At 35.0% G+C, this 25,882-nt stretch overlaps 1 protein-coding gene across 6 annotated transcripts in view; it reads right to left on the bottom strand.

Annotated features, from left to right (window-relative positions):
* The window catches only part of LOC149654168 (prolyl endopeptidase FAP-like), a 182,928-nt gene that overhangs the window by 27,234 nt on the left and 129,812 nt on the right, over positions 1-25,882 (bottom strand). The window contains exon 1 of one of the 6 annotated variants that reach the window (XM_089845573.1): positions 12,832-13,238. The exons of the other annotated variants lie outside the window; for them this stretch is intronic. Coding sequence (XP_089701699.1) covers positions 12,832-12,882 — 51 coding nt within the window. The 5' untranslated portion in view covers positions 12,883-13,238. Of the gene's footprint in view, positions 1-12,831; positions 13,239-25,882 lie in introns of those variants that run through there. 6 annotated transcript variants of the gene reach the window in all.

Here is a 25,882-nt window from a genome sequence, read left to right as displayed (position 1 = left end):
TATGTTTCTAAAAAAGTCTTAAAATGGATCCTAACCGTCCTCAAAGGGGATTATGGGAAAAGATGGTCAGCGTCAAGATCCATTCAACCTTAAACTAGGTCTTGCCATCAGTCGATCGTTGATCCTAACTTCAATAACGTCGTAAATCTTAAACGATTGATAGCTAAGAGATACTTGAGTTTTCTTTAAACTTCATTCTACCTCACATACCATGAAAAGTACATAATCCGGAAGTAAATACGTTCAAGCCCTTTGCTAAAAGCATTCTATTTACATACAAGAACTTTCCTCAGATTTCTCTCTGTGAAAGTCTTCATCTAGCAAGCCAGGGATTTTAAAAAGGAAAATTTTCTTCGTACTTTAGGGTATGAACATCCGATTATATCATAGTATATCGTAAATCGACGTTTCTTAACGTATTTTTAGGCAAGGGAAAAAAGTATACCCCCGTTTGTCTACAGAGATGCGGGCCGGGCCGTCTTTGAAGCAGCTGCGAATCCGGGTTACAAAGTGTCAATCTATTTTATATTTTTTTTCTTTTCTTTTGGACTCTTTGGTCTCCATAATTTTTGGTTCCTCGCTCTTCCCATTCTATTTCTTTCTTGTTTCTAACGTTTTCCTCTCTCTTCTGCTCCTCCTAGACCCAAGTCAGATATTTTTTCCACGGGACCATCTTTCCTCCCTATCCTGTCTGATAAGGGAAAGAACATTTAGCCCATAAATGGAGGAGCCATGACGACAGAATCTGATCTCGAAGAACCATACGTCCAACGAGAGTCCTATATACTTTATCTTTATTGGACCCTTCGGTTTGCTTTTCCTAAACCTTTGGGATAAGTATTCACGGTATATAGAACCAAAGTAACAATGTATTGTTGTTGCCTGGGTAAAACAGTGGCTACAGATTAATTCCGTGTTTAACGTTAATTATGCACTCTTTATGAGATTAATTTCAATTTAATCAGGATTAGATTGAATTTAAAATGTTTAATTTTGATTAAAATACTTTAACGCAACTACTATTTTCCGGAAATCAGGAAATTTCTCGCTAAATTAATAGTTAGTCAACTGACAGAATTAACGTCTTTTATTTATATTCAAAATTTCCAACAATGACTTTCTTCCAATTTATAAAGTTTGAAGACATTAAATACTAGCTCTATGCGCTCTCAAAAGTTCTTCTAAATGAGAGGCTCTTTCTAAAATATACTTATTGTCCGGACATCCTTCATTTCTTAATGGTTTCTCTCTATATACATGCATAGCATCTCTGTCGTTTGCAGAATCGCGTAAGACACTTTCAAAGTATATACGAATTGTGTGATGTGACTAATTATAATTGAGAGTACAAGAAGGGCTAAATGAGAACACGACAATAGCTGTAGACCATAAACGGAACAGTCACCCGTTCTCCGGAGTCCGGGACCTTAACTTCCTTCCTCGACACAAGCTTACATTGTTCCCGGAAACGAGGTTATTGATTTGCGCAAAAGCCCCCCTTGCCTGCTGCTGTCTTCTTAGCTATAACCTTACGATCATTTAAGATAACCACGAAATTATTATATGGAATGACCCTGTGCAGGCACTTTGGCACTGGTCTCGCCTTCGACTAATGTTCTTAACGACATACGGAGGGTGAAAATTCGTTTTCAAAGCGAAAATTAAAGTTTTTATCATTATAGCGAGCTTTAATCGTAAGAGATAAACGATAATGTGAAGTGTAATTTTTTTCTTTCATACAAAGATAAAACTTGATTAAATTAAACCGCAATTTATTGAAAAACAAAACACGTTGTTTAGCAATGGATTTCAGTAAGAGATAACGCGTTAATTATTTAAGGCAATTAAACGGTGAGATTTAATTTTAAATGTAATATCAATAGTTAATTACTTAGTAAGAATACAAATTAAAATTGGACAGACCTATATCAGGGCGAGTTTAAGGGTTCCGGGTTCTGCCTGAGTGGATGTTTTCCTTCAGGTACAGGTATAGATGAAGCAAAAGGTTCAAGAGGATGGAATAAAAATAAAAGGTTAAAACCCAACCATGGAATGGGGGAAAAAGCGGAGTTATTTTGTAGCGGGGAGAACGATAGAGTTGGGTACTATAAAAATACACCGTATATTTTGACGTGCCCAGGTACAGGGAATTTGGTGAAAAGGAAAAATGGTATCTTGGAAAAGCAGGACATCAAAGATTCGTGGCTTAACCGCGCTATACGGGGCCGCACTTTTTGCGCTGCCAAAGAGATTAAGTCTAAAGCCGCGCTCCAACCATGAACGAACAAGGGTTAGAAAATATAAAAAGGAATTTAAAAATTTCTACCAAAAGTGTTGAAATCCAGGCTCTTTTTCAGATTCACCAATCAGAATTATTCTCAATTCATTTTGAAGTAGACACTCTTACTTCTTAAATCACACCAGTTCAATATTATTGGGCAGTTTCATGGGTGTTCATTATATTTTCAGGGAAAGCTCACGTTAAGATGTAAAACACGCGAGGCTTATGGCTCATCTCATCAAAATTCCAATAATCCTAAATTCGAATGATCTGATCATTACCTTGGGTTTTTTACAATGCCTTTCAAAAAACGTGTGGACAGGATTGTGATTCTTATTTATCGACAATGAAATCGTCTACAGAATGTCTACGTTCCCGTGGAAAATTCATTTATTTTGGTAAAATTCCCCTTGGAAGCTAGGTCTTAAGAAACAATTCTTGATTGGTACAAGGGATCTAGGTCATAGACTAAAAGTGTAGGCGAACATTATAAATTTTAAATGAGTGAGATTCTTACTAGAGATTTTCTCACTTGACTCTCATATTTTTATCTTTTCTATAAAACCTTTATCTTTCGTAAACTTTGTGACGAGATTTCTGACAGGATAATATCGCACCCGAGCATTTTAAAAGTTAAACAAACGCCTTCGGGTTTTAGTCTCGGCCCTCAACTAAGAAAAGCTGAAGATGCTTAAAGGTAGATTGTAACTAAGACTCTTTCGCAAAGATTTTAAGTGGTTTTCTTCTCTCATTTCCTGACTTTCGTCCGCCCTTTACGTTACACACCCGTCTCTCATCGCGTCAAAGCGTCTTTCAAAACTTATCCCCGTTAAAATAAATCTGCCAAAACTATAGCCCATCGATTTTGAACACGATAAACAAATCGTTGGGTAGTCTTTTAATCATTCTGGATGCCAACCAAGTCTTAGCTATTATAAGGGGGGTGCGAAAGAGGTGAAATCTTGGTGGTGCATGCCATATTCTCGGATAATTTAAAACGTTACTTCGCTAAATCGCTGCCGTTGTTACGAGAAAGGCAATTTTAAGCTCGGATGAACCCAAAAGAGGGAAGCTTGTTGAATTATTATTTAAACCTGACTTTCACTGAGCGATTTTCATTTTTCCAGCTCAGGAAAGTTAAGCCTTGGTTTCGCTTTAAGAACGATAAAAACCTTAAACGACTCGTTACTAAAGTTAAAACCCTTTGTTAAGGTTTTCCTTCCTGGGTTTCAGCCAATGCGGTCAAGGCCAAAATATAGTATTTTAGCCGTCTTAAAAAGTGTGCAATTTTATCATTATGATGAGATTGTTTTATCAAAATGTTATTCATTTCTAAGGATGCAACAAACATCACGAGGGAGGACTTTGAAACGAAACAAAATATTAATTCTCAAATATCAATTATGAAACTAACTAGACTTGCTCGAGTATTTTCGGTATTGATTGAGAAATTTACAATTATTATAAACTCACTGTATAGAAGAACAAGTAAAGCGCGAAGTAGGCCCCGGGAAATTCCATAAATTTACCGGATGGCTAGTTACAAATGCAAAAGTTACAGCGCATTCGCAGAAACAACAGCGAACCCAGGGCGCCGTCAAATCTACAATTAATGGCTGCCTAGACCATAAGAAAGCCTTAAGAAAATTAACTAGAAATCACGCCATTCTACGTTTAAGGCTGAAGAAATTTCAAATATGCTTGTACTGACGTTAAAAGCTTGTCTTAATGTTTAACCAATGGTACATTGGATTTTGCTTGTTCCTTGTATTCGGTTCAGTACCAACTTATCATGGAAACGTTTACATTTCTACCGTACTCAATAAGAAACATTTGATTAATAATTGAAAATAGCTGTTTAAACGAGGCTATAGAAAAATAAATGGGGGAAAAAAAGTCAATAAATGGCAGTAGTGGTATTTTTAGATAAGATCTAATACATTCAATAGCACAGAGTTGCCATGATCGAATTATTTAGATTATATGTTGTTTTGTTAGATAATCTTATTAGGTTTGAAGAAATTAAACAATAAATAGATGAAAAAGTTAATTATAAAGGTCTATAAGGTACAAGAAACACTTCGTGATTATTCACTGTTCACGTTTTATATTACCAATAAGTAATAAATACTATTTTCTTACGCGTCTTCAAAATTACGAAGTCATTTAGTTTGAGCAGACATTCTGAGTTACCTTTACCAATGCACGTGCCACGCATACTTTTGTCTGTTCTCGATTATATTTTATTGACAAAAATATCAAAATATTAGTAATGATAGGTTCGTAATCGTCGTTATTGATCCCAACTTATCCAATGATCAAAAAATGCAAGAGAAAAACAAACTAAATCGAGTTTTTGCTCTAACCTCATAAGGTAAAGGAGTTTGGTCAGGCAAGAGTCTGGGGCCCAAGATTGAAAACAAAACTGCGTGTACACCGAACCATTTGCGAGGGAATTTCTCTGCGAAACGTTCCCCCAAATGAACAGTGACAGTGCCAGATCCAGAACCCCAAAAAAGAAACAATTTTTTCAATTGCCTTAACTTATTTTCCGAGTGGGTTGGCCCTTATACAGGCGCGGTAATAAGAAAAAAGAAAAAAAGAAAGGCAAAATGAAAGAAATTGCGTATATATAGACGAGGTAATGCAACCGTTTAAGCCAAAAATAGATCAGAGTAAGATCATTTTCCGAGTATACTGAGCACTCAGGGCCTTAACCCATAGACTCTTAACGCGCGGATATTGCACCAATTTTAGTGGTCTACTCCTATACTAGTATATTGAAAAGCATACCGCGTACTTCAACCCTTGTCGCGCACGAATCAGACCTTGCTCTATACCCAAAAGCGCGTTATTAATGTAAAAAACCCGTTAAGTAGAGTAAACTACGTTTGCAGTCCGATACGGTTCAGTACCAGACATAGTTTGCTGTATTAAATCGGGTAAACGCGATTATAAAAATACCTTAGCTATAGTGAAAATTCCAACTGAGTATAGATGGAAAAGATGCTATCTTCTCCATACAGGACAACGAATGCTGGACGCTTCGGAATTTATATCTAATCCATACCTTGCAGAAATTACAGTGGAAAAACTGTTATATTTAAATGTAGTTTAGACATTACTTCCGCTGTAATATCCATATGAGATGAACTAGGTATCAAATCGATATATGGATGAAACCTTAAGGCGAAGTAACTTTCGCATCTAGGCGTAAAGAATCCTGATAAAATATTGGAGACTATTTTAGAGTATCACACCTTAGTTGACACTAAAATCAAGGGGGAATATACGATGCTATTCAATTCAGCCTGAGGTCAAATGATAATGTTGAAAATACTCCCGGCTCGAGACGAATGATGCCAAAGTTTCTGAACTCATCCCCTATTCTCAGGTATATTTTTATCATTCCTTCACTGCTTAAAGGCATTAAATCTTATATAATATCGCCTGTAAAGATGCGAGGTTTTGGCTTAACTCTTAAGTTGTTTTAGAGAGAGAGAGAGAGAGAGAGAGAGAGAGAGAGAGAGAGAGAGAGAGAGAGAGAGAGCTAGGAAAGACAAACAGTTTTCGCCGTATCTATAGAAAACAATTTAGGTTGGAAAACAATTGTATACTCTTACGGAGCCATTATGGAAAAGTTATCTTTTCATTAAAATTCCCTCAAAATAAAAGGCGCGAAAATTTTCAATATTTCACCTTATGTTATGGTTATGGAAATTACTCCTATTATTTATTTATTTTTATTTCGATAAAATCTAAAAATAGATGAAATATATCACACGTGTTTGTTTTCAAGAGTAAAATGAAATTTAGGTTGTATATTTCTATTTAAAAATGCAATTTATCTCTGCTTTTAGCGGTACATAAAATTTTATGTGTTTCTCAAAACCTTCATTGCGCATGACATAAATCGAAATGCAGTCTATTATGATTACAAATTTAAAATGTATTTTATCAGGATAGCTTCTTAACTTATCCATAGATCAAAGCATCAACAATCTTGTTATAGGGGCCAAAAATTGTTTGGAAGTCCATCGTTGTAGACCCCATTTCCGCTCAAATTGACCCTAATTCATGGCAGAATTATCAAAAACACCCTGTATTTCATATTTAGCCAAAAACACATCTTTATCTGAAACATTAAATCTAATTGCAGGGCACTTCAAGACTGAAAGGTTAATTTTGAAGCCAATATACCTAAATCTAAAAAAAAAACTCACTAATCCCCTCCAAAAAAAAAACCAAATGCGCAAGTCTGATACTACATGTCTTATAAGAGATGTAAGAACGGTGTAAAGTTCCACGTATTGATCAGTATATATATACTCATTAGAGTTAATTAAAATGAACTGCAGTCTCTGCTATAGAGCGTATAGGAGGTCAGATTCTTTAGGAGGAATCTTTCGCAGGCTGGTGTACTAAGGTTGTCATTCCAATGCAAGCTTACACTATACCTAGAGACAATATAAATTAGGTTCAGAGCGCTTCCTCCCGTTGGCTTCTTCCTGGCATTGTGTCTAAAAGGATTAACGTGTAATTCAAGAGGCTAATGCTTACACTCCTACGTCCTCCGCTGCTATTCCCAGGAATAGGTATTATGTACATACTAAATGTCATTAAGGGCAGAGCTGCAGCCTGCGCGACCCTTTCCTCGACTACAATGGCTTCCCTTTCGTGGAAGACTGTGAAACTGCGTCGAGTCATTATAATACGCGTAAAGCCAGTTTATTAATATAAAAGCATACAAGAAATGATTGAGTCATACGATGAGATTCCATGTTACTAAAAGTACTGTAAATCTAGGTAATTTGTTACGCGTCAAGTATTTTAGATATGATGGAATTTTTATTTAAATATATGTCAATATAGCAGCTTATTTCAACGATTTAATATTTTTTAAACTATAAATTATAAAAGCATGCTATTTCTTCAGTATTGACTTATCATGTGGCCTTAAGTTTATACGCCCTCAAAAATTTAAACGACTACTTAAATTGCATCTATGTAATTTACGACATAGATTAAAAAATAAATTAATAAACATATTTGATTGTTTGTTAATGTTTACGCTGCGTTTCTTGGTTGTACCATTCATGATGTGTACATCCATTTGCAACGTTATTCTCAACGTTTTCTACTAGTTACCAATAAGAATGAGTGCTCAACTAATTATAACACACATTAATTAAAGACAACTACTATAGCCTCATCCACGAAATTCTCGATCCAAGCCTTGTCATTTCTTAGCGCGTTTTCTCCCTTCAAAAAAAGCTAAAAATAAAAAAAAAACCTTTCCATCTTTTCTCGAGTCTCGAAAAGATGAGCCACAACGCGTTTGTTCCTTCGTTGGAAGGACTCTAGGAGAGGCAAAGGATATAGTTTTCCCTTTGTGTTTTGGCTGGTTAGATTCTTTTATCGGGTACTGGGGTAGAGAGGTTTTAGCGCCTTCACAATCGTTACGCCGTTAGACGTTTATGATAGCCAAGAGAAGAGACGAAAAAGGGTTGCTTTTGGAATGCGGGTGGAAGAAATCCAGTGACAGCTAGTTCCCGCTCAAGAAAAGCTTTCCCTCCAGTTCCGGTTAACTCTGGACTCTGTCTTTATTGATTGATGTCGGCGCAAACTAAAATACACAGTATATAGCCGATTTTACCCGACACACTATCTTCTTCGTCCCATCTCGAGAATGTATAAACTACTTTCATCTTTACTGGCATTTACATTAAATATTACTCCACCATAGTTTTGGCGCTACACCACTCTTCGGCGATAGCAACTTTCCAATTTTTTATACATATTAACAGGAAAGAATAAACGATCATTTTCGTATCAGCAAAAACCGCGGGGTGACTTTCTTTCACGCTTAAAGCGCGGGAAAACAGACCTATCTAACCCTTGGTACGTTCACATTTACAGCGTAGTGATATCCTAATAGCTAATTCCTAAAATTCTTCAAGGAAATATTTGCCTAACTCTTTCACCTTTTTGAAAACTGGACACCATTCCCTTCTGGATGTTTACGGTCAACTAATTTATATCTAGGGTTTGTCTGCTAAGATTTTAAACGGCTTGAGGTCAATTTAAATTTCACCGTTTGGGGTAATAATTACAATTTATATTATACATATTTGTATATATTATAATCCACAAGAACGTAACTGACCCTTTAGAAGTGTTCCAATCTCTAGGAACCCACGTTACTGCGACGACATCTACATGGGGTTTTAGAGGAACGCAAGAAATAAGTTATTTTTAGACCTAAATATCTTTGAATTCAAATTAATCTAGGAAGTCAAAATTAGCTGTCATCATTTGTCAAAAGTAGAGAATTTTCGCAGAAGCTCTGTTTGATTATCTTTTTGGCCCTGGGGCTTAACACGGCCATGCAGCTGTGGTACAGTAAGGGTCATCAGTCCGTTCAGGGCTCAGTTCCTCTAGGTTTATTACGCCCTCACTGATGAGTAATTAAGCCAGGCAATGAAATTCCCCACTAATCGAGTTACGAGTCATTATAACTTACTTTTGGTGCCACTAGGGGGATAAGGTGGGAGAAAATGCCTAGCTTTATCTCGTTATGAAAATTAGCAAACTCCTTTGTTTAATAATAGCAATAGCGACTATTGCTTGGCAAATAAAATTGATATATCTATGATAAATAAAGATTGGTAAATACGAAAAAAGGTAAATTAATAATAATTAATTATTCCATCTAGAACATTCATGAAGAGATAGTTTAAATAATTTTAAGAATGAAGATTTGAATGATTCAATTAATGAAAAAGAGTTGGCAATAAAATCTATCTTTGAAAATTAAAAGATTGATGAATATAAAAGGTAAATTAATAGAACTTAACTATTTCATCTAGAACATGAATTTTAAATGATTTAAGAATGAAGATTTGAATGATTTAATCAATAAATTCATTTGTGAATTTTATGAAAATTAATGCTGTCTTGCACTCTTTGTTGATATTTACGTAAACATCCCTAAATTAGGTCAATTTACCTGAACTTTCACTTTTTCTAAAGCTGCTTAGGTAACTTATTGATATATTAATGATATTATCATGAGAAAAAACTGATAAAATACATCCAAAATGATTACCAAATTTAATCTGTCGAATTTTAGGCCTACAGAGATTATTGGGGACGTTCCAAGATTTTATGATGGATTGAGTTACTTAAATAGCTAGTAAGCGACGCACGCTCCGTTTAACGTTAAAAACCAAAAAAAGATGTTAGCCTAGTCTAGTGATATTTTAAATTTAATATTTGGTAAGGGCCAAAAAAAAATAATAAAATTAAATATTATTTCTACGGTCTAAATATTTCTTCTAACACAACAAAGCGAGATTATACGGCCAAAAATTATCGCGACAATGTTTTTAATTAGATTTAAAAGTCCCAACTTTCTCTTTCATTCATGAATAAAAAGAAAAATTTACAGACTGAAGATATATAAAATGCAAATTCCTATTCTAAGCCTAAGCTCTCTAATATTAGAATAGAAAGAACTGTTATTTTAAATTTGCATAAAAGGAAGAAAACACTATTTCCAAATTTTTCCAAAAATTCTCTCATTCCTTCTTTTATTCGTTTAAATCTACCGGGCGTATATTTTTAATAATTCAACAAAGTTGAAATGAAAAGGTTTTAAGCCATTCGAATATAAATGTAGAGTCATTTATATTTTTTATGTAATAAAGGTATTCTGTTCAAAGGAGGTAAAATTTCGTAGGTTACCTTTAATTATCTACTGAAAATTTTAAAGTCAGTCCCAACCGGAACAATTTTTAACATATTTCCAAGGAAATATTCGGTGTAAGTACACCGATCTAATTTTAATCTGGCTTAATTTCTTTCGCTTGAGAAAGTGAATTTAATCAATTACCTTATGAATAATGAATTGCTACGCCATCCACTACCTAGTTTCGAAACTTTTAAAACTTTTGGGCTATAGCGTTGCATGGATCTTAGTGAATTAATAAATAGCTCCTTTGAGGAGCTGATATCCCTCCCAATTTAAACTCTCTTTTGGACCTAAACTAGGTAGGAACCCGGAATAAATTAGTCCATAGATATCTGAAATAATATATCAAAACCTTTCTTATAATTTTTATTAATTAATTTGAAGATGAACTGTAACAGCTCCTAAACATTTCGTAATCTCACACTACAGTATAGTATAAACCGCAACCGATTATGGTTCAAGAAATAAACAAATATATATTTAATATACTATGATTGGTTTCTCAAAACGAAACCGCCAAATTAAATATAGTATATATTGACTCTCCCATATTTATCCATTTGAAACTTTTGAAACCCACGCATCTACTAAATAAATATCTAGGCACCGCAGTTCAGACGCAAACATCATGAACGCGCTTGCTTCTTGAACCATGACATTTATATAATTTAATATTACACTTAACCCCTCCTCCCCCTATGGAATTAAACTTACAAAGTGAAAGAGAATTTAAAATAAACTTTTCAGCTTCGTTACATCAAATTTTTATTATTTCGACGAAAAACAATGTGAAAATGCATATATTTTAGAGAGAATTTTACATTTTCGACCCCGTATCTGTCCCCAATTTGATATCAGACTTTAAATAGAAAAGTTTGTGAAATAACTTCACCCTTTTTCTTGGAATCTATTAATATCATTTCATCTTTCATTACTGGGGTAGTAGCAATTAAATCGATCATTAAATATTGAATAGAAACATTTAAAATTAAGAAGTTTCCATCTTAAAAATTTAAAATTAAATTTATCTTTTTTTCGACATCCTGAATAAAGAAAACGACACAGATACGAGGTAGTGTTCTTGCTAATTGCTTTAATTACGCCATCGCCCGTAATTAGAGAAACTTACTAATAATTAATAGATGAATCTCTAGAAAACACCCAGTCGCGAGCTACGAATCTTTCCCATTCTAAAAAAAAGTGACGTAGCTACGATGTCATCATCAAATAATCAAAATACCTATTTCATTTAGCATTTTCGTTTCTATTTCAAAGAACGAAATAAAGATCGAAATCTAACTCATCAGGATTAATTTTGACATTTTCAAGTAATTAAAAACTAAAGAAACATTATGGTAGCTAGAACCTACTACCCCTTTAACTATGAAATAATATTTACACTAGTGCAAGTCTTGATGGACAAGGTGTTATTCCCAGAGTGCATGTATACACACATAAACACGTTTGGAAGTTATAAAACTTTCAACTCAGGTAAAAGGAAACACGTGTTAAATATATATAGTCCATATTTATTTTTCACGCATTTTAATAATACCTCGAAATTACTCTCCTGTATCGCGAAATCCAACTTCTCAAATCGATATTGGGAACATATCAAAAATAGGTTTTCAAAGACTCTAGACTTCTTTACCATTATGAGAAAAGAAATATGGGTTCAAAACATATTGGATTTTTACTTTACCCTCCTACATTACACCCCCTTTTAAATATGGTTTCAACGTCCCTCGAGAGAGTTGGGTGTTGTTTTTCTTTTAAGAAAAATACGATTACTAGAAATTCGAACACTACACGATTTTGTCCGAAATGATTTACTGAACATATAACATGCTCCTGTTCTTACGTAAGCTATTGTTATACCGTTCATGACGTCACACTTTAGGGTGCGTATACGTTAGTTGATATTTCATACACGTATAAAAATTAGGTTTTAGCGTGACTTATTGTAAGTTTGAGTAAAACGGTGTCTGTAAGTTTTTTACACCATTAACATAAGTTAATAAGATATGTACCATAAGTTTGTCACCGGTTGTCATGAAGAGAGTGAGATAGGTCATAGATTCTTTTAAAGCGACGCCTGGTGAGGCGCTGTCAAAGGCTTAGTACAGACTAAATAGGAAGTAGATGGACTGTAAAATTAACCACCGAGTGTAGGACTTCAATTTTCGCTTGTTGTTCTCGAGCTGTAAGTCTCTAGCATTACGAAGTATAGAGCGTGTCATACTTATGGAACATATCTTATAAACTTGTGCTATTATTATTTCTACGTGTAGGCGTATGCTATTAGGCTTAAAAACTATACATTTCACAAAAAAAACCAACTTCAATTCCAATTTTCAAAAAGCACGATAAAAACTATCAAAAATTCAGAGAAAACACTGTGTGCAAAAATACGAGTGACGAATTTGGCGCAGGCGGGTGTCAATGTAAGATGCTCATGTTTTTTTGAGGGATGGGGTTGGGAGGTTTAATCTCTCACACGAGTGTAGTATATATATATTGTGCAAAACCTTTTTATAAACCACAAGAACACAATTAAAAAAGTGCAGGTACAGAAAAGGTGCTGAGATAATTAAGGCGGGATGTGTAATAATTATCTAAACAATTAATCTAATTATCCAACGGATGAAAACTATATCCGTGAGACAAATAAATTAATGATTAAATCAAATACTAGAAAATTAAAATATTTATAACCACAGCTATTGGGAGCAACAGCGGATATTTAATTCACATCAGGGAATTTTTTTTTGGTGATTTTATTTTTGTTTAAACTTACCTCCGAATCCTCTTTCATTCGACCCCCGCCTGCGGCCGCTTCGTCACCCATGATTTTTTAAATCTTTTGTTACGTGTTTATGTAAAAACAAAGATAAAGAAGGAAAGAAGATAAAGAAAGAAAGATAAAAATCTGGTTCTTTTATCTTTCAGTTCAACATCGAAGAAATATTTTTAAAAAAGTTTCAAACACGCGTAAACGCGCGTGATTATCGATATGTGTTTTCTTTCGTCTCTTCGTCGATGCCCGAAATGATAATAAATACAAGAATTCAAGAAATTATTATATCAAAGTTATTTCTAACCCTAAAAAATCTGGCGCGAAAATCGTCGAGATGGTAAATATCAGTCCTGGAACGTTATGGAGGAGTCTTGCTCTAACCGAAAACCCCTCTAAACTCGACGGCCGCGCAGTGAAGCCTTTTATAAACATCTAGCTTCTGTAACCGCGAGCAGGCTAGGGGCCAACTAGCTCCGTGTTTCTTGAGATGGCGCCCAGCACGTACTTCCCTATCCACAATCCAAGTACAACAGACTAAAAGGACTGGAAGGTAACTAAGAATCGCCTGTAGGACAAACTGGGTCGCGCCTCGATCTGATCTCAGCTCCCGTTTTGCTGATAGGGTATTTCTGTTCAGCATTTGAGCGTGTTCGAATTTATTTCTAACATCTTATCCAAGAGGTTTAAAAACAAAGAAATGATAAAAGTAAGGGAAGTACGATTTAGAATTGGTCTATGGCTGATTCCGAATGGACAAACTAGGGGGAGCAGCCTTCACTCGTATTTTGGTCGAACATGGTCGATGGGCATTTTCATTTCAGTGTTTTCCAACGTTACGCGCAACTTTAATAAGGGTAGAGCGTTTCAAAAACAGGGGGAATGGTTCAAGAATGATGATAGCTAGCTTCGAAATGGTCTATGGATAATTCCGAACGGGCAGACTAGAGGGAATGGTCTTATGAGCGGAATCCCGCGACTATTTTCTGTTAGTGTAAGCGGCGCTGCGTGTGTTTCAGATCTTGTATCGATTTGACTCTGAGAGGACATCAGAGGGAGTTTGCACTAAACCCGAGGCATTCCACGGGGCTCCAAACCACAAAATAACTTCGTACGTGTTGAAAGCTCAGCTCGCGCCACCAAGAGAGCGTGAAAACATACGACCCCGTCCCATTTTCATTTCCTGTTCATTTAAAGTATAACCCTAATGTTTTAAAATAATACAAGTCTCAGCGTTAGTTTCATTGCAAATTGTATTGAAACGGACTCGGAAAGTGGAAGCACTATCCATGCGAGCTGAGCTCCTTCTACCAATGGGGAGACTCGGTTTAGGTTTTCTTGATAAAGTTTTCTTTCCGTGGTAGGTTCGCGAGTCTGTACTAAGCCTCTGGCACAGGTTCTCTCTCTCTCGACAAAATCTATAGGGGTTTTGCCTGACTAGGGTCGCTCCGTATCCCTCGATCCCCTTCCTAACCCCTTCTGGTTCCCTCGTGTACCCTGAACTCCTCTACAATATCGAAGTAACAGGTTGAACTTCATAGAGTCTAGAGGTTTGCTGGCTAAGGGAAGGTAGAGGAGGAGTTGGTGATGGTAGAGGAAGAGGAAATTTCCCTGGGAAACCTCCTGTGTGCATGGTTATGTCTCAAGGAATGCGAAGGTCCAGATACCCATGTTCAAATTTTGTGGAAGTGCTTCTATGGATAACAATAAAATTATTGTTTAAAATATGTGGTGTAAAGACGTTCTGCAATAGAGACTTTAAACCTAGTATTGTACAGATCAGACTAATTACCATGTAATATAAATAGTGATCCAAAACGGTGGTTGAACTCAGAACCGAAGTTTCGAAGTACAAGTGGGTTCTATGGGTCATTTTGAGTCGAAAATATTCCATGAAATTTTGCCCTTAGAAACATCGTTTTAGAAGTTATGATAGGAGTGTTTTACGGATGATCCCTTAAAATTAATTAAGAATGAAATTAAAAGAATGGGGTCAGCCATAAAACATTCTAATCATAAATTGTAAAATGGAACATTTTCGAGATGAAATAACCTTACGATCTGAAACAAATCTTTGTAATTCACACGTTTTTACGATAAAAGCCGTTTTTATGGTAATTTACTTGAATTCCAGTTACACCTCTATCTCGAAAAATATGTAAATCCATACTCAACGGAAATTTTGTATTTAGTTTTTTAAAATTCTTTAACATTTCATAATGGACACAAAACAATAACTAAATTGCACCCCAACATCGCATTGTCCTACCATATTGGGTTCTTTGAGGCCTTAATCCAAAGTACTCCTCCAAGGCTTCCGCTTTAGAGAGAGTTTTCCTTGTTTTTCATCTCCTCTAGTCACGATTTTTTTTTCTCCATCCTCCAGCCTCTTAAAATCCCTCTACCGTACTACAAATAAAAGAAAATCGCATCCCTTTGGGAAGTTTGGGAGCAAAACGAAGCGGAGCGAGAGATGGGGGGGGGGGGGTAAAGAGAGCTGCAGAATCCACTTCACACTATACCATACTGTAACGATGCCGACCGAAGGATGATCTGAGATATATACCACTTCTTTTTTATGTTAACCGAGAATTTTTTAAATTTCATTCCGAAAGAATTTCTTCCTAGGCGGTTTCGGAGACTTATTTTCTTCCTACTCTCATTTAAAGAAAATAACAACCATTTGTGGCTCTTCCCAAAGCATAATGGACTTCATTTTTACATGCTGCGTCAGTAGAGATATGAGGCGGTAATTTACCAAATCGTTCTTGACGCATTATGAAACTACACCTACCTCTGTTTTTATAACAAACAAACAATAATTGTAATATAAACTTAATAATTTTTAACCGAATTATCAGCTTTTGTTTGTTAAAAAACCGGGTTTTTCCATTCGTAAGATATATTCCATTAGTTTGTCACTGGTTACTGAAAGCTTGTCATGGAGTTACGTAGGTCATAGATTCGAAGTAAAGCGACGCCTGGTGAGGCGCTGCCAAAGGCTTAGTACAGACTAAATAGAAAGATGGACTGCAAAACTAACCGAGTGTAGTCAATTCTGGCTTGTCGTTCTCGAACTAGCTCTCAGTAAGTCTCTAGCATAACGAGTATATGTAGTGTCATACCTATGGAACATATGTTATAAACCTATAATAAGACCTAGGTTTAATTTATTTACAATTATTCTTTTAATAAAATGTTTAAGCATCAAATACGAATCGATTCTTTTTTATCCCTTATATACCTGTCTCTTATTATGTACTAAATGTACACGAGCAAAGTCGTGATTAAGAGCTAGTATTATATAAACACGCTAGGCAAAACTGAAGTTTGTTTTGTAATTGTAACATTGTGTGCTTAATGTCATTACGTATTCTAAAGAAAGCACATTCAATTAAATTGAAATCTCAAGGGAAAATTATAGAGATTGTCTATCAAATAGTCTGACTACCCTTGAAATTATCCATCAACCTACACATCGCACGCCTTGCTTGACTTAGGAATTTTTTTCTTTCTAGTCTTTGGACTAAATCCAAGAATCGATTTCAAACCAGAACTGGAACCCAGAAGTAAACTTTAACAGTGCCACCTATCCTCGAACTTCAGCACCATTTAGAATAAATTTCAAGTTAATTTTAGTAAATACAAATTAATCTCTCTAATTCAATTCGATTTAATTTAAAAAATTAAACCTGCATCTCGATCGTACTTTCATTTCAGTAAAGCGTAATTGGGATGTGTTTCGGATGAAGATGGAAAAGTAAACGCCATCTAACTTCTGTTTATGTTAATTTAAGTTAATATACATTAAATATTAGTATAAGGAATACTTCCAATTGTCTACAGTGTAAAATACAGTAAAATAAATCAATGGAAATTAACATTATACGCAACTTTGTAAATCGATAATAATATCGATTTGTTTTCGTGCTCGATAATTAATCCTTCTCGATATTACTAATTAATTAGAAAGTTTTCGAATATTAACGAAGTATTAGAATCTGTTATTAATAGCCTTGTTCTTAATTAGCGCATATTAAGTAAGATCAAGAGTGAAGAGGGGGGCGCTGGTAAACTTATAAATAATCGATTAATCTATCTCGGTGAAAACAGAAACATAAGGACCATACAGTTTCGCCAAGAGAGATTCTGATTCAACAGATTGTCCCGTGGTGTTCAGAGAGTTTTGGGCTGAACGGATGACCCCTTAAATTTAATTAAGAAACTGAAAGACAATGATTTTTAATTTAATTAAGGGGTCGTCCCTAAAACACTCAAATCATAACTCGAAGTAAAACAGTGTCCCTTGTGGTAAAATGAGATAGAAGTTACATTTTTGACTCAAAATCGTGTACCCAAAGAACATCCCACTTAATTTATTTTTGCCAGACTTTTCAGAAACATCATGCTTAATACTTCACTTACGACAATATTAACCTAAACTTACACTTTTTAACAAAAATTTTGATAAAATGTAACTTATAAACTTTCACTTAAAATTAATGATTGGGGAAAAGCATCCTTCAATATCGGCGCATATAATATTTAAAACGTTTTCTAAGAAGAAATCGCTCACTTCGGACGTAATCTTTGAATAGACCTTCTTAGGTTTCTAAAAGTGTTAAAAATCCAAGGCTTAGCTATTCATCAAAGTCAGGGACCTTTACACTGTTTCGCTCGCTTTGGTTTTGAAACGAGGTGACGCTCGAGGGGCTAATCACTCCCAGAATCCCTTAACAAGCAACGAGTAATCATATTGAATTTTAAAGATTATACGTACATCTAAATGTACCGCGAGTGTCTAACCCCTCGATGACGCTTTGCGCTACGTTAAGCCCATGCATGTGAAATTTTAATCTAGAGTGGTCTCCCATGTATTGACATAGAAGATCGTAAAATAAACATCTCAACTGAGTCAACCGCGAACCGAACCGAACCGGAGCAAACTTGACTCAAACTCCATGAAATATTTAAAGGGAACCTTTATTTGTTATTCTGAGGTTAAGAATATAATTTCACCACTAAAATTGAAATAAACGGCACCGTGTATGTGTTGCTAAAAGGCTCCTAATTTCCCTTAAAGGTTTCTTTTCCATCTAAAATAACCCTTGGGCGAGAAATGTTAAGAAATTCATCTTTCTACGCATTAAAAAATCAGATTCCGTCGCTCTACGTAAGACATGGAGCTACAAAAAAAAAATAAAAATGCCAAGGGAGAGTAAAAAAAAAAAATAAAAAATACAATGGCTTTCTTGAATTATTCAGATAGCTTTCCACAGTTTGATTTATCGCTACAGTCATGGATAAATTTTTTAAACAAGGGAAGCTCTTAAGTTTCGTATATTAGGTAATATATCATTTAAGATTACTGTAGATTGTACCCCATAAAATACCTCAACACACCTGCCTTTTATGAAATATATATGGCATGTATAAAAAAGATGGAATGGATTTAAGCATGAATTTATTCATGATTTAAGCCTACAGATTATTTTATTCATTTCCAAATTATCTTCTCAATTATTGTTTTAAGAAATATTAAAATCGCAGACTATAATATTTATTATTATATTTGTTATTATCAGGGATCCATGTAATTTGAGAAGCAGGAATGGTGAACAGAGTAATGTGGGCGTGCGTCAAAGTGCAAGTTCCCCTTCTCCGGGACGGGGGGGGGGGGGTATGAAAGAAGAGGCGGGTCATAGCGACGGAGGTAAAAAGGAATTACATATTTTTCGCCGTCCCCGTCAGCAACGTCATCAAAACGTAGTTTAAGTGAGCCGATAAGATAATTCAAAATTTTCGTTACGTGTTGCAAGCAGGGGCTCTATAGTGGGCTATGAGTAAAGGCTAACCGTTCTCCATTCCTACTTCTTAAATTACATGGACCCCTGTAATTATTAATAAATAAAAATTATTAGTCCATTTAATGTGCAAAATTATAACATGTTTGTATTAACTGAGCTATTATTCAAATCGATATAGAAAAAGGAGCAAAGATAGACCATGATGGTAGTAGACCAAACTGTGTGTAAAATGTTTTTTGTCCAATAATCATTGTCACATATATTTTGACAAAAGAAGATCGTAATAATTCGACAATTTTAAATAAAAGTAAGGGCAAACATCAGAAATCGCGTATAAAAGATTAAGGAATGCCGGGAAAAATGTTAAGAATTTGAAAGTGTTCATTTCGTAACTTTTTCTCGCTTTTGTCGGGGGGAAAATAGATAAAAAGATATCGCGGTAATTACGAGGCTGAGCGCTTTCCTTCAAAAGAGCGACATCACATTCGCCTTTCGAGTTCTTTTATAGCACCTCGCATTATATTCCGTTGCTCCGAGCTGGCTGAGCTAGACAAACCGAATTTTCCAAGGCTTTCAAATTGATTATAGCGGCCATACCTTTAAATAACTCTTTGTATTTTTAGCTCGTACGGTCGAACCAGGAGCAACAAAAGACTTAATAAACCCCTACGTAACAAAAATTTTGATCAGAGAGATTATACATACAAATATAGCAAATCGCTTTTTAAACGCAAACTCGTTTGGATAATTTTCTATAATAAGAATTCACGAGTTTTGCACTGAGCAGTGTACGTGTTGGATATATGCACTTGTTTAACAATGTCGCAAACTATGCAGGGAAAGTTATAGTGGATGAATACATAATAAGAAAGTAGCGTTATTCAATGGAAAGGTCCGTGCAGTTTGGAGTTTTTCGTTTTCTCTTGTCTCTGTGTACTAAATATTAGTTAAACCGGATGAAGCGCGAACGTTACTCCATTAGGAAGGCTATTCACATTTCTGGTTGCCATTTTTCAAGATGGCCGCGGATTACATAAGATTTACCTGCCAGCAAATTTCCAGCTTTCTAAGTTTTAAGGTTTGGACTCGGACTTTTACTAATACAAGTATAAATTAACGTTTAAAATCCACAATATTAAAGAAGATACTATTAATTAAGTTTACTTTCTGAAACCTGCAGAAGTTAACCCTTTATCATCTGATGCATTCACGCATATGGTATTAGGGTATAAAATACTATTGAACGATTAGTAGCACTTGGCGGGATTTTCCCACTCTCTGTTTCAATAATAGGTCTACCGCGTACGCAAGGTATAATTTAAATTTAAAATATTCATTATTTTTTATTATTTTTTTTAATAAAATGTATAAAGTAGCGCTGGACTTTATCTTAAGTGAAGATAAAAGGTAATGGATGCATCCTTTTTCGCTAATTTTAATTATTTAAAGAGGTTTTCAACTGGTCGGGGTTAATGGCTGCAGGAAAAGGGATTCTTTTTTTTTTCGTTTTTAATTTTTAAATTAGTCGAGGGGATTACAAAATGCTTAACTGGATTCAACTGAAAATAGAACGGTTGAATCTTTACAAACAGCACGGCACGTTCAGTTTATTTTAAAATAATTTACTGAAAAAAAACCGCATAAGAATAATACGCTTCCCATTAAAGTCAGTAACCTCATTAGTCTTAATTATTTAAAGAAGGACATTTAAATTATATATTAGTGGAACACTAAAGATTGATCAGTCAAATCCTAGAAGAAAGCCAAGGCCTAAAGAAGAAACGTGCGCACGAGTAAGGATCTAGTAAATCAGGTGGATTGTGAGGGAGTATAACGATGTAACTGGATCGCACTGCAATAATTAAGGGGTAAGAAACAGAAGCTGGAGAGGATTGTTTCTGGTGACGTTCCCTTAACCATGCAGAATAATCAATCTCAAAATCTCCTCTCGCTTCTACAACGATAAATATATCGATCAATATCGAGATATAAACGATATTTATCGATACACGAGATCGGAAAATTCTCATCAACGAAAGTATATACATATTTCTATACTTTATCTTTAAATTATCATCTAATCCTTAAATATTTATTCAGAAAATTTTTATCAATTCCGACGGAATAACAATCTCAATCCCATGCAATTTTGGCTAGAATTATTCAGTTGCAACAAAAGGGAATAAAAGTAAGATAAAGTGAGGCAGAAATGAGAGTGATTTGCAATGTCTCTGAGAGAGGACATAGATATCGTCACATTGTATCTAGAGAGAAAGCCAGAGATGGTAAACATCATACTGGGCACTAAATTCATCCACTCCCATTTCTATTTAATTTCTTGCATGAAAAGACAATGAACTCTTGAATATCGATTTCAATTTCTAATTTCCGAGCGTCAGCCACTGATTCTTTGTATTAAAATGAGAAACGACAAAGAATTATTAAAAAAATAATAATAAAAAAGAATTGAAAGAGATTTTAATCTGATCCGTTGAGAAATAAATTATTTTCTCTCAGTAAATGAAAAAATAGAAAAGGGTTGCCGCATTTTCCGTCATTTTGATAAACTCAGATACCAATTTCGAATCACCGCTTGAGTTAGAAAAAAAGTAAACGTTGATAAAAACGGGGCCGCTTTGTCCTAGAATTTGAATTGTTTTCAATAAAAAGCAGTGTCAACAACTGTCAGAGATGATAATTGAAACACATAGGATCATAAGATATGTCCCATAAGTTTGTCACTGGTTACTGAGAGCTTGCTACGAAGTGACGTAGGTGAAACTTCACAGATTCTCGTAAAACGACGCCTGGTGAGGCGCTGTCAAAGACTTAGTACAGACTAAATAGGAAGATGTACTGCAAAACCTAGTGCAATTAATTTTCGCTTGTCGTTCTCGAACTAGCTCTCAGTAAGTCTCTAGCAAAAGCTGGAATTAAACTGTATCCAAAACTCTGTAATGAAAATCACAATGCGAAACTAAATAGCATATCTTAATTGTCCTAGTAATTGAAGGCTCAATTACGATTTTACCTTGCTCCATTTTGTATTTTGTTTTATTACAAAAAGGGGAGAAAAAAAGAGGAATTCCGATAAAGAGCGGGAATGTTTTGAGGGAAAATTTTAGGGTTTCATAAGGAAATGGGTATAGCTATTATTAGCTCCCATACCACACGAATTAAATCAGCTTTTCTCAAACTTTTTGTTCTGGCTAATGACCAAACCCATTAGAAATAATGACCACACGAAATTGTATACTCGGAAAAGCGTAATACCCACCTAACTAATCTAATAATGGTTGAACAATTGCTAGAATTGAACCCAGGATCGTTTCGAAAAAAATTGACGTAACGCACGATTAAGAGTTACCGCAGTCCAAATTATCTCATCAGAAGTTCATACTTAAAGTAAACATTGTCTAATGATGGTACGAGTGTTTTACCTCAAGTAATTGGCTTCTGTAAGTAATCTCATAGTTTCAAAACATTCTGGTAACCATAATAATAGGTCTGTAAATAAAGACATGACGCTGGCGTATAAAAAAGGTTTGGAACTGTAATAGCATTCAGATTTTAGCTTCATATTGAAATGATTTAATTTTTTAATATAAAGCATGTAATTTAAAAAAAATGGTGAAAGCTACTCTTAGATAGCGCTGCAATCCTACAAAGGGATTCGAGCTAAAGAAAGAACTGATCTGATTGAAGGGATGCTATACGAGTCGACTCATGTCCTGTCGTTTATTGGCCTGTGCAATAATCCTAGAAGATAAAGGGTTTGCCGCGGAATGAAGTTTCATTGGACCAATACCGCACCATTATCATCGAATTCCAATGAGACCCAATCTTCTTTAATCGCTTATTGCATATTCCACGCGCCGATACAGTTTTAAGAATATTTTTATTAAGTGTACATCCGCCAATTTTTCCTTAAATGACCGTTCTTATCTCTTGGGGAAATTGCCGGCAATGATGCCAAACTAAAAGATAAAAAAAATGTCTCAACTGAAACAAGGGCGAAGGGAAAATTTGCGCAACGCGACAATTTAGGCAACGACGCGTTTCGGGGCCTTGGTACAGTGTGCAGGTCCCAAAGCTTATCTCCTATTTAAAACTCGGTTTTGGGGTGTAAAAATGCTCATTTGGGCCCCCCTCGCATTAATTAGATGGGGGTCGCGGGTCTACCAACGTATCTACTAAACCTCTAGATCCCCAATGAACTACTATACAGCTTAACGAATCCATTTCGTTTTAAGTTTCAAAATTAAGGTGACCAAGGCTTAGGTTTCGGATTCGGTTCGGTAATAAATGGGTGCGGGCATTCTAACGAAACCCTGAAAGCTGAACTAGCTAGTTACTGAGCGGTTCGATTTCCATATATCCGAGAGAGAGAGAACAACAAAGGAGAAGAGAAGGATTTTATAGACTTAAATCGGTGTGGGAGTGGGACAAGAAACAATTCAAACAAAGGATAAATCGTTGAAGGTATAGAAGTAACTAAAACCTATCATAAAAAAATCTAAAATATTTTTATAGTTCAGTTTGAATCCTTAAATATATATATTGAAGGTTATGTTCAGATTAACGTATTTTATTGAAGTTAATCTATAGCAGACGGCATTTTAATTTTCACCTCACGTTAACGGTAGCTTCCCAATTTTATGACGTCATATCCGGTCACTCTTTTTGACGTTTAGATTCTTAAAGACTTGAACCAAAATCCCACGTTAACCTGTTTGACTGAACATCCGGTACAATTTTAAGATTTCTTATAATTCCAATATTTTTTTAAATCCTAAATAACAAGGGATTACGCTTGAGATTTTCCAATGTCTTTAAGCATGGGGAAATGATAAATTTTCGTGGAAAGTACGCAATTACTTCAAAGAACTCAATTCATCTTTCCTTTAAAATACACAATCCCTAAATTAGCATATAGAAAAGAGAACGCGGCGTTGGAAACTTTCTGATGCTTCCCATCGACCCTCTTAATCAAGGACAAGTGCCTATCTCCATGCCGAGAACTTGGAAAGCTTTTACTTTATGTACACAACTAACATCAATCTTTGATTAATTAGTTTTATGGTGCCTCAGGGACCCTGTTACTCTCTCTATCTCTCTCACTTTAAATAGGGTCAAAGGTTGGTTTCCGCTATGAGCATACTAGAGCCATTTGTCCAATTATAGTTATATTCTGATCTCTCGGAGACTATTTTCATTGATATAATCTAATTATCAGTTTATTAATTAACTTTGAGGTATATTTACGAACACCTATCTCCGGATCCCTGAAAGCTTTTAGACTGTCGGTGCCACTAAAGGAATTGTCTATATTGTTGCCGAGAAGTTTCAACTTTCACCCGTTGACTCTATAACTATAGTGGTCAGTCCATTAGTTGGATCGAAACTACGTTGTGTGTGTGTGCGTGCGTGTATCTTTAAATCTAATTAGTGGGGGCGTTGTTACCGGCATCCTCTCGCTCAATATAATTACGCTTGGCAAACTAAAAGTTTTCGCACAATTTCTACAAAAGGTTATTTACAGTTAAGCCTACATGAAACTTATGGCATTTGCAACGAAGTTAGCGTTATTTAAATTCGAAAAATGAGCATCAAAGTCTGACAAAAGGTGCTTTCACAAACGTGTGAGAATTGTCTAGTCTACTTTAATTGAATTGAAAGAATACACGCCCTGCCCAAAGCGCTTTACCTACCAAGCTGAATTTATACTGGGATGCGAGTTTTAAGTTGTAGCCTGTACATACTAAAAAGGTTTTTCAAATGTGCTGCCATCTTGAAGAACGGTGGCCATAAATGTGAAACAGAAACCTTTCTTCGTAGAATTAAACGGATTATATTAATATTTAGTATACATCTTTGAAAATCGTGGCCCAAAACTAAGAAAAAAGTCTTGAAATAATGGGCAAGTACTGAAAAGATAAAAAAGTTTCGAAGATCGAGGTGCTAATCACTCCCACATTCCCAGCACACTGTCGAGTGTAATGATTTAAATATTATGTATAATCGATGAACATTCATAAGAGCTACTATCCAAACATTCTTGGTTTATACAACCTTAAAAAATTATTCTTAGAATCGTGTGTAACAAAATTTACATATTTTACAATGTATATCAACCTTCGATACCTTATTTCCCCGGTGCGCAGAGTTCCCAAATTCTTTCTTCCATTTCCTTCATCTTTTTACGGAGAAAATTGAAAGTCAATGAAAGATGAAAAAAGACGAAGAAGGAAAAAAAACATTATTCAGTCTGCGGATTTTATTTATGGGCAACGATTCCGCAGTCTGCTTCTCGTTGCAAACGATTGGAATTCCGATTACTGGTCTTTTTCCTACACCACACATCCCCCTAAAATGGAAATCTCGCAGTTTCAATTCGGGCCAGATTGCAGTCAGATAATCTCGATGAAAAAAGCAATTGTGAAGTGGAAATATTCGCTTGAAATAAATGAAGAATTTCAAGTCGAAAAGACGTGTGTTTTTTATGTTAAACGAACGTTGAATATCTTGAAAACTTGTGTATTTTTCTCTAAGACATAACACCATTAAAGATAAGATATTCCGTAGACTGTAACAAGTGTAATGAAACTTTGACCAAGGCTTAACGTACGCTAACAAAAACTATATGTATACCATAATCACACCCCATTGGACAATTTTTTAACCAGGCAAGACTTATTTTATTCCTAAATCGAGTGTGGAAAACCATTAAGTTAATAAATTACTTCTTTCCTTTGAAATGAACTTTTAAATAAGAAAAAGTGGTTTATCGTCATAAATTTGAGGGTCCATAAAGTCTGAAAATATTTCTTACTGCCCAGGTTGAAGGGCTTTCTCGGTAAAAAAATAAACCATGGCTTACATTTCAACATTTTTACTTTAAAAAGGTCTTAGTTTGAAAAAAGTCTTTGGCGGAAAAAACCCGAAACAGATAAGAAAAATTTTAAATTTAGAGAATAATTTATACTTAAAAATCTGATCCCTTTCCGGTACAAGGACACGAATTCATTCAAACTAAAATAACGGAAGTCTAGATTGAAAGATATATTGTTCGAGGTATTTTTTTCCTGTGTTACTAACATTTATGTTCATATATATATAAATATAAATATAACAAGACCTAGCTATTTATCATTCTAGGGAGAGTTGCAACAAACAATAAATAAAAAACGACTCTAACCGTTTTAAGCTTAAAGTTAGAATTGTTAAAGCGGGCTAGTATATGCAAG

The sequence above is a fragment of the Phalangium opilio genome, unplaced genomic scaffold (assembly GCF_054372755.1).
Source record: "Phalangium opilio isolate 3A_F unplaced genomic scaffold, DU_Popi_V2 ptg000079l_1, whole genome shotgun sequence".
NCBI classification, from domain to species: Eukaryota; Metazoa; Arthropoda; class Arachnida; order Opiliones; family Phalangiidae; genus Phalangium; species Phalangium opilio.
Note: the sequence above shows the minus strand (reverse complement) of the source record. Positions and strands in the feature narration are given on the sequence as shown.